Raw genomic sequence first — 15,449 nt, 5'->3', positions numbered from 1 at the left:
ATGTAAAAGAGGATATATCCAAAAGTTTGTACCAATTATAAGAAATTGCCCTTTTGCATTTTCCAACTAATTTATTTAGAAACAAGATTACAGTTTCTGATGAGGTACTAGTAGATGAATGAATTTGTTTAAAAACCTTAGTATCAGAGCCAATACAGAATTTTAAACACTTCGTGAAAGTCAAGAACCTGAGTTAAAGAAAGTGCATCTAGTCTTAACATTATAGAAATATACCTCAATTTCTATTCCTCATTATAGAAATATACCTGAACAATAGACATAATAGACTAAATATAATATGCACAACCAGAAGTCAAATAAAACTTTAATTTAAAGAGAAGATAAATATAAGCAATACTAACCTATAAACTAAATTTGGTTTTAAATATTTCTTTCATAGTATCCATTTATATAAATGATTATGGAAGGGCAAATCCAAAAATTTGGTGCCTAGGTTGAGGAATAAAGAAAATTAGAAGAAGATATATTACCCATAGAGAAAAAAAATAGTTACCCATTATAGTAGGGTTAGAGGTTATATCATAAAATACTTTACTTGAGTTTTTTGTGGTTTGCCTCAGATGATTAGTTCAGAGAAATAGATGAGCCAGTACTTACTTAGCTGCTGTGTGTGAAGAATACTGGAGACGACAGGCTTTTGTTTTATTCTACAGGTACTAGATATACTTTTTCAAGGGATATTTTGAGAATGTGGAATCAGATTTAAAGGGTAACATTATTTTAAGTTTGAAATTGTCCTTTTCTGTGAAGTTAGTCTATAAATCCCATGGACCTTTTTTTTTACATTACCATGTATTTTTCAAAACTTACTTGAACTTTAACAATTCTGGAAATTTAATTATGTTTTATCCATTCTGAGGTATGAGAATTAGCATATTCATCCAATTCTCATATATATGTGTGCATATGTATATAGATATGTGTATATATATAGATGTATATGTGTATATATATCACCTAAAGGACAAATATACCTTGCTCCCTGCTGTATTTCCTGTATTCAGAACAGTCCCTGGTTCACAGTTAATGTTCAATAAATATTTACTGAATGAATAAATACTTAACTGTGTATCTGAACCATTTTATAATGTCTGTTATTTTTCCTTCCCACTTAATATTTTACAGAAATGTATTAAATATTATACTTTTGATATATAATACAAGAAGAAGTTCTGTATCTGGTACATGAGTTAAAATTAGAATGATCTATTTACACCCGTTACTTTTTTTATTATAATTTTTCACGTAGTATGTTAACTATCAGTTTTAAATAATTTGACGTATATCGTAACATTTATAGGTACATCTTTAAGAAAATTGCTGTTTCAGATGCCGTTATTTATATATAGGCCTGTTCTCATGAAATAGTGTATTTTCTCTATTTTTCTGAATTTCAAAAGTCCCTTACAAATGACGAATTTTTGTTTTGTTTTGTTTTGGAAATAGCAAGTGTTTACCCAGATTTCTTTCACTAAGTGTTACAGAATAGGCGAAAGTACCCATCCTTCTTTACATAAAAATTAATTGCATCACAAGAACTAAGCTCCAGTGCATTACAAATAAAATGAATGTATTCTTAAATAATTTAGTGCATTAAGGTTTGACTGCAGTGTTTGGGAAGGCAAGTTTTACATTGATTTTAACTCAAAATTAGTCACTAGGAGTCTGAACCTGAGCAGGAATTGGATGGTGAACTGGTGTCCCTTGGAAAAGGGTAAAGATACGGTTAAGATGCACAAAACAATATACTTTTGTGTGAAGGCAGTTTTAGTTTTATAAATATCAATGACATTTTAAGAATATAATTATTATATGTTCAGAAATTTATTAATTGTTGCCATATCCCAGAAAAGAATTTGCATTTTATAAGTATATAATCTTACGGTCACTTCTTCTGAATGCACTCATATAGCTAACAGAGAATTCTCATTTTTATGTCTCTTTAGTGGACATTTTTTCCCTATGTTCCACTTTTAGTAGATTTCCATTACTGCAGATATCTCACTTAGCTTTTAGAATGTTTGAATATATTTGCTAATATATGCTTGTATTGTATTAATCTACTGTATTCTTAAATAGATTTCTAGCAATTAATTTGAGATAGAAAAAACAGCCATGCTACCATTTTTTTTCTTTATGAGGACATTTGGAATGCTTTCAAAGCTTAAACCATTATCTTTTGATGACTGACTAGGGGAACTTGGGTTCCTTCATCCCTTAGCATTGTATAAACGCATTATCCAGATCTTCACATTATATTGCTAATTCCTAATAAACAACCTTTCTGTACTTGCAAGGCATTAACCAAAGCCATGAATTCGCCTTGTAACTATGCTTGTCATTTAAACGGTCTGTCTATATTCTATATTCCTATTTCACGTTCAACTTTTATAATTAGACACTTTTTGCCTAAAATCAATATTAGGCTTACAAGGATGCATAGCGGATAGGGCAACAGTGGAAGATTTTGCAGCTCCAAACTGCTCAGTATGCAGCTAATTAATTTATTCAGATAGGCCTAATCCATTTTCTGTTTGTATGTGACGAGTGAGCTCCCGTCTTTCTGCCACATAAATGACCTTAAAAAGAAAATGACCTTAAGTTTTCAAGAGTAAATTTGGAGTACAGAGCCAGATGAGAGAAATCCTCAATCTAAACTGGACTCCGCTGTCTCATGGTCTTCTCATTTGGTGACTGACTAGGAGAACTTGGGTCATCCTTTGGTATCGTTTAACTGCATTTTCCAGATCATCACGTTATATTGCTAATTCCTGATTAACAACCGTTTGTACTCCTGCACAGCAAGCTGAGGGGTAGCCTTGGTGTTCCCTCTCCGAATATAACCCCAACCCAGTCTTTTGACCTTCAGTCTGTGATGCGCTTTCATTTGTCACTGGGGCCAACGTGGTGTGTAAATGGGCGGCAGATCTGGTGGCACTTCCATTGGGTGAACTTTGGGGAGAGTCCAGGATGTGCATGCATTGGGTGGAGAGGCTGCGGCAGTACAGTGAAGTTAGCGCGGCCAACTGCAGGAAGCCATGCTTCACTGCACCCTTCATGGAAGCGGGCATCCTCGCCCAGTCCTTGTTACCCATGGGCCAGTTCCTGAGGAAAAGGCCGGCAGGTAGGTTCTCAGTGCACCGAGATGTTCCCGGGGAGCCCCCTCCAGCGACTCTGACACAAATCCCCTCTCTCCCGGCCCTCGCCATCCTCCTCCCCTCCCTCCCTCCGAGGCCTCCTCACGACGTGCACACGCAGCCCGCGCGACCGACGCTGCAGAAGGCGGCCCCAACGTCCCCGCCCCCGCGTGCGCGCCCCCGCGCCCTCCCGTCGGTCTTTCGGGCCTCGGCGCGCCGCCGGCTGCACTCGCGCCCACCCCGCAGCACACCTCGGCGGCGGCGTGCGGCGCGGGGGAGGGGAAGGCGCCGGGAGGTAGGCCTGGGCTGCCGGCCGGCCGCGGCGGCGCGCACGCAGGCCTCGCCTCCCGGGCCTTCTCCTCACGCCGGCCGCCGGGCGGGCGCGCACGCCGAGTGACGCTCGGAGGAGGAAGCGCAGCCCCCTTCCCCTCCCTCGCTGCCCCTGGCCCAGCGGGAGCCCCCCCAGTGCGCCTGTGCGGAGGCCTACTTGATTATGTGTGCCCTCTCCGGGCTCCAGCGTTAGCGGCCGGGTGGAGGTGGGGAGGGAAGACGACGAGGAGGCGGAGGAGGCGGAGGAGGCGGTGGAGGGGAGGTGGGGGGAGTCAGCAAGGACATGGCTCCTGACTCCTGTGCGGAACGTGAGTGACTGAGCGGCAAAGCCCGAGTGAGCGAGCGGCCGAGCGGCGGGCGGGGGCCGGGGCGCCGGGAAGGGAGCGGGGGCGCGGGCGGTTGTGCGGGGGGAAGCACTAATCGGCTTGCATGTGTTTTTTAATGGTCCCCCCAACTCCCTCTTAGATGGTCTCTAGCGACCGGCCCGTGTCACTGGAGGACGAGGTCTCCCATAGTATGAAGGAGATGATTGGAGGCTGTTGCGTTTGCTCAGACGAGAGAGGCTGGGCCGAAAACCCGCTGGTTTATTGCGACGGGCACGGCTGCAGCGTCGCGGTGCATCAAGGTAAACACCCAACCGCCCGCCGGGCCGGACCCGGCCTGCGCCCAACCGTCACCGCTTCCCCCACCTTGGCAGCAACTGCCAGTTCCCCTTCCGCCCCTCCCCCGCCCCGCCCCGCCCCTCCCCCGCCCCGCCCCCGCCGGTCCGCGGCCCGGGATTGACTCGGAGGGTCGGCGGCGGGGCGGAGGGGGTGTGGGCTGTGCATGTGGGAGAAAGTGCGTGTGGCCTGGCCTGTCATGTGACGCTGCGCTCACTCTCTCAAGTGTCATTTGGCCGCCGCCTGCGCCCGGAGCTGCGGGGCTGGAGACTTTGTGGGGCGGTGGTTGGAGGCAGGGGGGCGCGGGGGCGCTGGGCGGACGCCCCTCGGTCGTGTCCCCGTGGCTGTGGGTTTGGGGACGTGGAGAGCCCTCCCCTTCGCCCGGCCGCTCCTGTCTGCCGCAGTGTGTCTGGAGACTTCCTGTGGCATGGAGTCAGGCTCGGGAGCGCCACGCGCTGCGCGGGGGCGGGGGCGGGTGGCCGCCTGGCCGCCTGCGATGGCGGAGGGGAGGCGCCCGCTGCGGCCCCCCGGGCCTGCTGGCGGCGACCCTGCGGCTGCGGACCGGGAGCGCCCGGCGGGGAAGACGGCGGAGAACGCCGCCGCGGTCGCGCCGCTGCAGGCCGGGCTGGCTGGGCTGAGCCGCTCTGGGCTGGCGGAGGAGGCTGTTCTGGGGCTGCAGCAGGCCACTTCCTCAGCTTAAGGGACGGAGAGAAGAGCAGGTGGTGGTGCAGCCAGTGACTGGGCGAGCATCTTAGTTTATTTCTGGGTGTTTCCATTCGGTGAGTTTTTCGGATATACCGGAAAGCCGAGGAGGACGACAGCGAGATAGTTTTCTGGCCGTTAAAGTTTCTGACTCCATTTCATGGGGTAAGGAATTGAGGCTGAAACAACCTAGAGAGGTTTTGGGTGGCTTTAGACTCTCCCTGTAATTCACAACCCGCCCACCGTCCCATTTCTGAATCTGGCCTTGAGTGATGGAGATGTAGTTTAGAAGTGTGTTGGAAAGGACACTGCCAAATGAGAGAGGAAAGTCTGAGCCTAAGGGTCTCAAGTCATTTTTGTAGAATGGAATCTCCCAACTGGGAAGGGAGACTTAGGCGGTAGCGATGTAACTTAACCTGAGAAGGCTGTCATTCCCAGTTTCTTTCAAAGAAGAGCAGAGTTGCCCACCTTCCGTTTTTAAGGAGTGAAAAGAGTGTATTGAAACTGATTTTGAGGTCTTCGACTCGTATATAGTATTTCTGTTACGGTGTTCAGTGGCATTTTGGAGGTGTTTTTATGAATTGGATGATACCTTATCAACTTTTGATAAGTAATCTCATTTCCCAATATAGAAAATCTTCGTTTAAGTCTTAAACTTTCCTCTCTAGAAGTACTTCTGATTTTAAATATAAGTTTTTGGACACTGATGCTGTGTTTCTTGGTGGATACAACATTTTTACTTTGACATATTTACAAATTTTGAAAGGGGTTAGAAGTTTAGCTTTTGGAGTTTTAAAAATTTGTGCTGCTTTTATAGTCTTTAAGTCCTTTCCAATATTTAAGATGTTTTCAAGTTTAAGCAAGCTCATGCAAGAATGTCAATTGGATATTAGTATGTTTAGGTTTTTTAGAAAATTTCAATTTTGAGTTAAATATTAATATAAAAACAGTTTTTTAAACAACTAGACTGTGATGTTGATGTGTGATATATACTAATCACTTGTTGGAACATTCACATACTTTTGAAAATTAATACGCTCTTTACTTTTTTTGTAATGGTTTTATTGAAATGTAACCACATACTATACAATTCACCCATTTAAAGTGTACGATGTACTGGTTTTTATTATGTTCATAGACTTTTGCATCCATTACCACAATCAATTTTAGTACATTTTCATCACCCTAACAAGAAACCCTGGACCCATTAGCAGTTACTCCCCATTTCTTCCCAACTCCCTCAGCTCTAGGCAACCGATGGTCTACTTTCTGTCGCTATAGATTTGCCTATTTATAAATGGAAGCATTTCACTTTTAATGTTACATTTCATTTTCTTTTCTGCAATATCTGATGCTCATTTTGAAAGATGATTTGGAAATATTTTCATTAGACTTATCTAAAATACTTGCTGTTTAAACTACAGGATATAGGAATGAATTAATGAATTTCCGAGTTATTCTATTAGAGAGAGTAAAACATCTCTCTAATTATATGTTAAGTTTTAGTTAGCATTCTTCCTATCATAAAAGAATAAGTTAAAATTTGTAATATGTATACTTGTTTAAATGAAATAACAAAAGATTGGCATTTTACCATTTTTATTAAAATGTCTCACAATTTTAACTGCGTGATATATGTGATAAATATAAATGTAAAATGTTTTAATTCTGTACAAAGCAGGTGGTTTACATGGATAGTTTGAGAGGTGATTAGTTTAATAGGGCTTTGACAGGGTATTTGATTTTCCAGAATTCTTTAAATCTTAAGATATTTTAAAACATTTTATTTCCCAACAGCTTGCTATGGCATTGTTCAGGTACCCACTGGACCATGGTTTTGCAGGAAATGTGAATCTCAGGAGAGAGCAGCCAGAGTGGTAAGGAATGTTTATCACAAACATTAAAATACTTCAGTGAGTGGCTTGGGGTGATGTACACTCATGTTTCAGTTTGAAGGGTTTTCAGTCTTTTGTTCAAATATTGAGTTTGGGCTGAAGATTAACTTGCAGTTTTAACCCGATTTTATAAAATCTGAACAGTAAATTGAACTGCATAAGTATATGTTGATGGATATTTTGAACAGATAAAATATAAAGTTGTATTTGGGTTTTATTAGCCCTACCTACTGGTTTGGAGGTTAAATTGGCTAATCATAGTTAGACTATAATGGCAGCACATAAGGAAGTTATACTGATAATTCTGCTAGGTTTTGTTTAATGAATAAAGAAACTCACAGGAGAATTTAATGACTCATATTTGTTTTACTACATCTGTACATGTATAGTTTAACTTTGAGCGCTCAGCATTTTCAGACATTCAATCCCTTTGGCACAGCAACATAAACCTCCTGTAAGAATGAGGGAGGTGTGTTTATTCTTCATGGCCAAAAGCATTTTTCCAGTTGAACTTCTGGAAATATCAGGGAGTAATAGATCTTATCTTCATTAATCATATAAAAGTATTACCATTTGTAATGAGACAGTTCCTTCCTTTTGTTGTTGGCTAGAGAATTTGAAAGAAGGTAGAAAACAAACATTTGAACTTCTCTAACTACATGAATAGCAAAATCCAAAGCTTTTATTTTTGCCTGGGCAATTTTTGATCAGTAGAAATAATGGCTGAGTAGCTTATCCAGGATTTTGAAACTCAGAGCAGTATTCTGTTGATATGTTTTGTGTGTGAGAATGCACCATAGCAGAATTACAGCTATTGTTCGAGTGTTAGAATAATGAGGATTAGCTAATGGAGGATGAAATCAATCATAAAAATTTTAGGACTTGGTGAAGTATGTGTAGGTCTGCTCTTTGCTTTTTTCCCCTCTGTGTAGCATGGTTTGGGTTGATGGGTCACCAAGCAAAGGAAGTTACTCTTTAATTTATTAGTAAACACTGACAGTAAGGTAAGGCTGTTCCAGGCGGTGTCACGTTAGCTTCAAGGCCAGACAAAGACTAGAAAATAGAAAGGTGTGTATCAAGAGAAGGGGGATAAAGAGGTCACGAATGGAGAGTGGTAGAATGCCAGCATTATTTGCCTCAAATGCCACTTGTTGCCTGTTCTTTATTCCTTTATCCTCTCTGAAGGTAGGGTCACAATGTCAAGGTGAGTAAGGTAGTTATCTTAAAAGGTATATTGGAGGACACATGTTGTTTCAGCTTTATTTGGTGGGATGTGGGGGCCATTAAAGGTTTTAAAAGAAGAGGCTCAACGTCCTCTAAATTCCTGTAATGTGCAGTTATAAAAGGTAGGGTCCTTTGTAAGAAACACACTCACTCCAATCTTAAATAAGCAATGAAAGGGTATTTTATTGTAAGGATATAGAAGCCAAGAACCGTATCGTGGAAATATGTCCATGACTTAAAAAGGGAATTGAATTAGTCATAATCTTATTTCTGCTTTTCTCTGTGTCTGCATCATTCTTTTCCTTTCTACACATTTTCTCTGCTACTTAATCAAACAATCGTTAGCTAACTTTTTTTACTGTTTACTATCTGTTAGATAGTGTGCTGAATGTTCCATACCAGTTATTTCTTTTAACCATCCTATCAAATCTATGAGATAGATAACTCTTATTCTCATTTTATGGATATAGACATGATAATTTTAAGAGAAATATATATCTAGTTGGAATTTGGGCTGTGATTAAGCTCTCAACCACAGTGTGATATATTGCTCCTGTGGTAAAAGATGGCCATACTTCAGCTCCTAATATTTTCAGTCTCCTGTCTCAAGAGACTAAATCTCAGTTGAGATCTCATATTCTTTTGGGGGAAGAAAACTTTGGCTTGGCTTGGATGAGGTGCCTAGCTCTGGACCAATTAGCCATGGCTAGACAATAGGGTTGAGTTGCTCAGATACAGGGAGATCTCTGTGGGTTTGGGATAGCTCACTTCTCAGAGAAGGGGGAATTACAAGCTGGTGTTACGTTGACAGACATTGAAGAGTAAAAATCCAGAAAAGTAAAGCAGTATTTTCAGACAAGTTGTTTGGTAGCATATAGAATGAATTTGAAAGGGGAGGTTTGAAACTGAAGGACTTAGGATGCTGTTACTATAAAAATATGAGTGTAGAAAGGAAGGTTGGGAGCATTTTGAAGGATGAAATGACAAATGGATAAAGGAAAGGGAATAATCAAAGATGATTCTAAGATGTCAAGGTTGATCACTCTGGAGTGTTGATACCCCTAATAGTAATAGAGTAGTAGTAATAGAGGAGGAGAGCAGATTTGAAGAGTCGGGAAAGTTCTGTTTTGGACATGTTGGTTTTGATGCTGCTAGGATTTTTCATTGGAAATTTAGGATTAAAATAATGGAGTCAAGTTTGAGTTGGAGCTGCATAGAAGGAAGGCTGGGAATCAAATGACATTTTTTGTTAGAGAAAAGAAAAGTGAAGATGGCACTGTGGTGAATATCCACATTTGGGAGAGTAAGAGAACAAGTCACCGAGGAAGGGTAATGAGTAGTCAGACAAGGAGAACCTGCAGAGTGCAGCAGCAGCACACACAGTTGGTTTTTCTGGAAAGAATAGTTGATAGGGACATTGCTACCAAGGATGCTGAAGGGCTAAGAGAGGTTCTTGAGACAGTGGCTGTAGTTCCCTGGTGTGGGCAGAACCCTAGTTATAGGGCGTTGAAGAGAGTGGAGGTTGTAAGATTAGATTGAGTGTTGAAAAAGTAAGGAAAAAGGAAAATAAAATAAGGAAACAGGAAAATAAAAATAGTTGATTCACCTCAAGTGAATATGTAGTTTTGCTAGAAAATTTTTGTTAAGACTTTACACTATTTGCTAACTATTATCATAGTGGTTAGAGGTTCAGTTACTGATGACTATTTTTGTATTTACTGTGTATTTGTTCTTAATTACCACAGCCTGAAGAGATTTATTAGAAATTTCATTTGTATAATTTTAATGAGATAGAGGATATTTTAGATTTTAAATATTCTACTTTGAACACATGTTGAGAATGGATTGTGCAAAAAATAAAATGGCCCAAAGCCCATTAAGAATTTGCATTATTTAGGTATTGCTATTCTAGCTCTAAATGAAAGACCCTTCCTTTCCTTCTGGGGGTGAGCTGTAACTTTTTGCTGTTGCTCTGCCTTTTTTTCTCACAGTTCTTCCTGGCTTCTTACATCGTTAGGGAGAAACTGTTGGATGGAATGAAAACCAAGGTTTTAGGGGTTCATCTAGGGTTGCATCGTTTTATTTTTTAATTTTTGCATAATGAAGATATGTAATGCAAATAAATTGCTATCAATCTGTAAAACCATAAGAATTATATACCTAACTATATTAATTATGTATTTATATTTAATTCTAATTAAAGTTATGTTAATATACATTTAATTATCACAAATAGTTCTGAACAATATAGAACATAAAATGAATATCTGTGTGTTCCCTACCCAGAATGAACAATTGTCACTTCTTCATATTTACTTCAGATCTTCTTCTTTTTTTGCCCCCCCGAGGAAGATTAGCCCTCAGCTGACATCTGCTGCCAATCCTCCTCTTTTTGCTGAGGAAGACTGGCCCTGGGCTAACATCCATGCCCATCTTCCTCTAGTTTATATGTGGGACACCTGCCACAGCATGGCTTGCCAAGTGGTGCCATGCCTGCACCCAGGATCCCAACCTGTGAACCCCAGGCTGCTGAAGCGGAACGTGCACACTTAACTGCTGCACCACTGGGCTGGCCCCTGCTTCAGATCTTCTGCTTAAAAAGAATAATAAATTAAAAAATTAAGTTGAAGTGCTTTCTTTTTTTTTTCAAGATTGGCACCTAAGCTAACATCTGTTGCCAATCCCTTTTTTTTTTTCCTTCTTCTTGTTCTCCCCAAAGCCCCCCAGTACATAGTTGTATATTGTAGTTGTAGGTCCTTCTGGTTGTGCTATGTGGGACGCTGCCTCAGCATGGCTTGCTGAGCAGTGCCATGTCCACACCCAGGATCCAAACCAGCGAAACCCTGGGCCACCTAAGTAGAGCATTCGAACTTAACCACTCAGCCATGGGGTGGGCCCTGAGTTGAGGTACTTTTTGTACTCTCCCCAGTCTGAGTCAGCCATTTATCCTTTTAGTGTGGGGCCCATCTGTATATTTTTTTCTTTCCAGATTTGTTGTGATGTAATTGATATATAACATATTAGTTTAGGGTATACAACATAATGATCTGGTATATGTATATATTGCAAAATGATTACCACAATGAGGTTAGTTAACATCCAGCACCTCACATAGTTGCAAATTTTTTTTTCTTTTGACAAGAACTTTTAAGATTTAGTCTCTTGGCAACTTTCAAATACACAGTACAGCATTGTTAACTATAGTTACCATGCTGTACATTAGATCCTCAGAACTTGCTCATCTTGTAACTTATGACCACCTTCACCCATTTCCCCCACCCACCACCCACTGCCTCTGGCAACCACCAATCTGTTCTCTGTTTGGATTCCACATATAAATGGTCTCAAGTAATATTTGTCTTTCTCTGTCTGACTTGTTACACTTAGCATAATGCCCTCAGGGGCCATCTGTGTTGTCACAAATGTCAAGATTTCCTTTTTTATGGCCGAATAACATTCCATTGTGTGTGTGTATGTGTGTATATATATATAATTTTGGTCTCTTGGATGCTAGTTTGAATTCTAGGTTAATAGTTGTTTTCCTGTAACTAAAGATTTTATTCCAGTTTGTCTTTTGGTATCTGTTTGTGCTAATAGGAAATTTATTTATTTATTTATTTTTAAAATTTTTTTTATTATTCTTTTTTTTAAAGATTTTTTAAAATTTTCTTCCTTTTTCTCCCCAAAGCCCCCCAGGACATAGTTGTATATTCTTCGTTGTGGGTCCTTCTAGTTGTGGCATGTGGGATGCTGCCTCAGCGTGGTTTGATGAGCAGTGCCATGTCCGCGCCCAGGATTCAAACCAACGAAACACTGGGCCGCCTGCTGCGGAGCGTGCGAACTTAACCACTTGGCCACGGGGCCAGCCCCAGCTAATAGGAAATTTATTGACAGTCTATTTATCCTGCTTGAGAGTTGATCTGCTTTTTTATTCTGAGGACTCAGCATTTTTCTTGTATTTTGGAAAACTTTCTGCTCCATCTCTTCAAGTATCGTCACCTTCCCATTATACTTTTCTTCTCCTATAAGTGTGTGTGTGTACTTTGATGTGTGCTTCTGATTCTCTTTCTTTTCTTCATGCTTTTAGTTTCTCTTTCGTATTTTCTGTCTTGTTTATGCATTATGGATAATCTTTTTAGCTCTGTCTTCAAATTCATGCTTATTGTTAATCCCAATCAGTGAATTTTTTTCCTGAGTAAATTATATCTAGAATTTCTATTGTTTTTATTTTTCAGTTGGCTTCATTTTTCATAGTATCTTGCTATTATTGCCTTAAGGATTATATTCTGTCCTTTATTTATTTGAACATTTAAACTATATTTTAAAACTCCTCGAGAGATTTTGGAATTCTTTCATCTCTTTTGTTAACTCTGGTGGTAGATATCTTCATGTACTTTGTAATTTTTGACTGTGAGCTAATCTTCAGGAGTTGTCTTCCTTGGGCTCTTGTTCCTCTAAGCTGGGTTTGTGAAGATGCTGCTGTGGGGAGTTTTTGCATTTGCTTTGCATCTTTTAAGAATTGCATTTGACTGCTAGTAACAAAGACTAGATTATAGTGGTTTCTGCAAATTAGGAATTTACAAATACTTTTATTTAAAGGGAGTTCGGAATTTTAAAGCTTTTTTGACAGCTCTGTGAAGTCATTAGGGATCAGACATTTTCTGTCTTCCTGCTGTACCAACCTTAGTGCATGGTTTTCGTTTTCGGGGTTGTCCAGCAGTCACAGCATGGCAGCTGGAACTGCAGTCATTGTGACTGCAGAAACAAGGGGGAGGGTAAGGTTAAAGACGGTTCTCCTCCCAGCTGAGTTATCCTCTTAAACAAGTTTTCCTGGAAGCCCCACTCAACAATTTTTGCTTAATTTTACTGGCTTTTAATTTTAGGGATTGCAAAATATAAGCCCATTGATGAACTGAATAAAGTCAGAGTTCTGTTAGTATGGAAGAAGGGGAAAATGATTTGGGGTTGTTAAGCAGCAGACTCTGTCACAGTTTGCTTAATGGCCTTCATTGCTCCAGACCAGTTTTTAAGTTTTGTTTCTTGACGTGGCTCCTGGCACCCTTTAGATAGTGGATTTTGGGCCCCACACTGTCTCAGCATAGGCTTGAGTTTCCTGTTTTTCTGGAGTGACTCTTCTATTCATGTCCAGAATAGCCGTCTCACTTCGGTGCAGCTTCTCTAGTCTTAGTGGTCCAGGCCATGTTTTTCTGGGAGAGATTCTGCTTTGGTGGTGGGATAGGCCCTTACCAGCGCTGGTCCTTACGCAGGGAACCAAGTTAGAGCTTTTCTGTACCTCTAAGGTCTGTGCTAGTGTCAGAGTCAACCCAACCTCTAAGGCTTCTGTTAGGTTTGATATCTTCATTGACTGCCTCAGTTTCCACTAATGTTTGGTCTGTTAGCTTTTAAGTTCTTTTTTATTTCTGCCACTTGGAGATTTACCTTTATCTACATAATTAAAAATTGTTTTAAAATTTACTTGTCTCTGACTTCTGAGTGCAAGAAGCCAGGATAGGGTGTCTCCACTTCCCTTTGTAAAAAATATTGTATATAACTTTTTTCTTTTTTTTATAAGGAAGTTTTATTTTATTTATTTATTTATTTATTTTTTGGTGAGGAAGATTGGCCCTGAGCTAACATCTGTTGCCAATCTTCCTCTTTTTGCTTGAGGAAGATTGTCCTTGAGCTAACATCTGTGCCAGTCTTCCTTCATTTTGTGTGTAGGATGCTGCCGCAGCATGGCTTGATGAGCGGTGTGTATGTCTGAGCCTGGGATCCAAACTGGCCAACCCTGGGCCATTGAAGTGAAGTGTGCAAACTTAATCACGACACCACTGGGCTGGCCCCTAAAACCTTTTTCTTTTTACTTCTGTATAAGCTTTTTAGCCTGTATGCTTTAAATAGAATGCCTTCAAAGTTAAACATTTTCTTTTTTCTCTTACTGCTGATTCATATCTAATATTTGCTTTTAAATTCGTCATAGCGTCCTAAGTTCCTGTAGCTTTGAAAGAGGTGATTTTAAAAAGTTAACAAATTTAGAGCTTTCCACCATAGATGAAATAGCAAATAGCTAATTTCTCGTCTCTCTTCTTGAATTCCTTTCTCTTACTCTAAGAAAAAGCCCAGCATAACGGCTGACATGAAGTAGGTGCTTGCTACTTGCTCGTATCCTTTTCTATCCTGGCTACATAACTAGTAAGAGAAATGAAAACGTAGGAGTACATTGATCTGTTGCTCAGCATATGGTACCTATGTATTCCATTTTTTGTTTAGATTTAATTTTTATGTTTATGAAGGTGGTAAATGCACATAGTTGAAGTCAGGTAGTACCAAAAGCTTCTCTCATATGCAAAAGAATACCTTGCTGCTGGGCTCTTGAACCCTCATGTCAGTCCTCAGAGGTAACTGCTTCTGGCTGTTCCTTCTCCTATTTACTGCTGTATTTCTAAAAGGAATGTATAAGCAGCCATTCTTGATGTATCAGTTTTAGATGTTGCCTTTCAGTATACCACAAATTTTGGTTAAATCAGTAGTGTTAAACAGCAGTATTTATGTTGTTATGACTATTTAAATATTTTGTTTGTTTCTGAGCCAAAAAGTGTACTGTGATTGTTTTCTTGTGTTAATTATTTTTAGTAATTGTCTTTTATTTTCTTTTTCCTTGTGTTCTTTATTTAAGGCTAAATCTTTATATGCCCTCTAGTTGCTTCTTCATATAATCTTCTATTTGGTTTTGAATCAAGTAGTCTATAAATTCAATTTTCCATAAGTTGAATTTTCCTTTTCTTCTCTTTACCTTTTCCTCTCCTGCTCTCTTCTTTCCTCCTCCCTTCCCTTTCTCTTTCCTTCCCACTCCTCTCCTCTCCTTTCGTGTCTCCTCTCCTTCTGCCTTTCCTCTCCTCTCTCTTGCTCTTTTCCTCTTTCTTCCACTTCCCTCTTCCCCCTTTCCTTTTTAAACGAAAGGATACCTTCCTCTGGGTACCAGCTCCCTGCTCCCATCTGGGCTGATTTCTCTTTAAGCCTGGAGCTTCACTGTCATCTTGGGAGTTTCTTTGCTTCTTGCTTATTTTGGATTCCCTGTTTTTCAACCTCTCTCTCCCCTATTTCTTCATCTTTAATGGTTTATTTCCTTATTTTGGTGGGCACATCTTTTAGCAGCTTTGTAGGAAAAGGTGCATGAGAAATAAATTTTTTAAGGTTTTGCATGTTTGATAAAATTGGTAGCTTTATTGTCTCACTTGATTGATAGTTTGGCTGAATATAGAATTCTTGGTTGGAAATCATTTTCCTTCAGAATTTTGAAGATATTTCTCCTTTGCCTATTAGCTTTCAGTTTTTCTGTTAAGAAGTCCATCGAAGTTCTATTTCTCATCCTTTGTATTTGATTGTTCTTTCTGAGTTTAGTATTTCTTCTTTATCTGGGTTATTTCTGATATTTTTCATGGTAGTGTGCTTTCCGTCCTTCATTGTACTGAGTACACAGT

General features: G+C 40.2%; 1 protein-coding gene across 27 annotated transcripts in view; it reads left to right on the top strand.

The window, feature by feature from the left end:
- The first annotated feature begins 3,334 nt into the window (after nucleotides 1-3,334).
- MLLT10 (MLLT10 histone lysine methyltransferase DOT1L cofactor) overlaps nucleotides 3,335-15,449 on the top strand; it is a 256,466-nt gene continuing 244,351 nt past the window's right edge. For 14 of the 27 annotated variants that reach the window (XR_011535070.1, XR_011535068.1, XR_011535069.1 and 11 more), the window contains exons 1-3: nucleotides 3,372-3,822; nucleotides 3,954-4,113; nucleotides 6,647-6,726. Coding sequence is in view for 23 of the 27 variants with exons in the window: in XM_070601393.1 (XP_070457494.1) it covers nucleotides 3,954-4,113; nucleotides 6,647-6,726 (240 nt within the window). In the remaining 4 variants the exon portion in view is untranslated. Of the gene's footprint in view, nucleotides 3,823-3,953; nucleotides 4,114-6,646; nucleotides 6,727-15,449 lie in introns of all 27 variants that reach the window. The other 13 variants (XM_070601385.1, XM_070601384.1, XM_070601383.1 and 10 more) reach the window with 4 other exon arrangements.

Source organism: Equus przewalskii, chromosome 30 (assembly GCF_037783145.1).
Source record: "Equus przewalskii isolate Varuska chromosome 30, EquPr2, whole genome shotgun sequence".
NCBI lineage: Eukaryota > Metazoa > Chordata > Mammalia > Perissodactyla > Equidae > Equus > Equus przewalskii.
The sequence above is the reverse complement of the archived record's forward strand: the minus strand, read 5'-3'. Positions and strand labels throughout refer to the sequence as shown.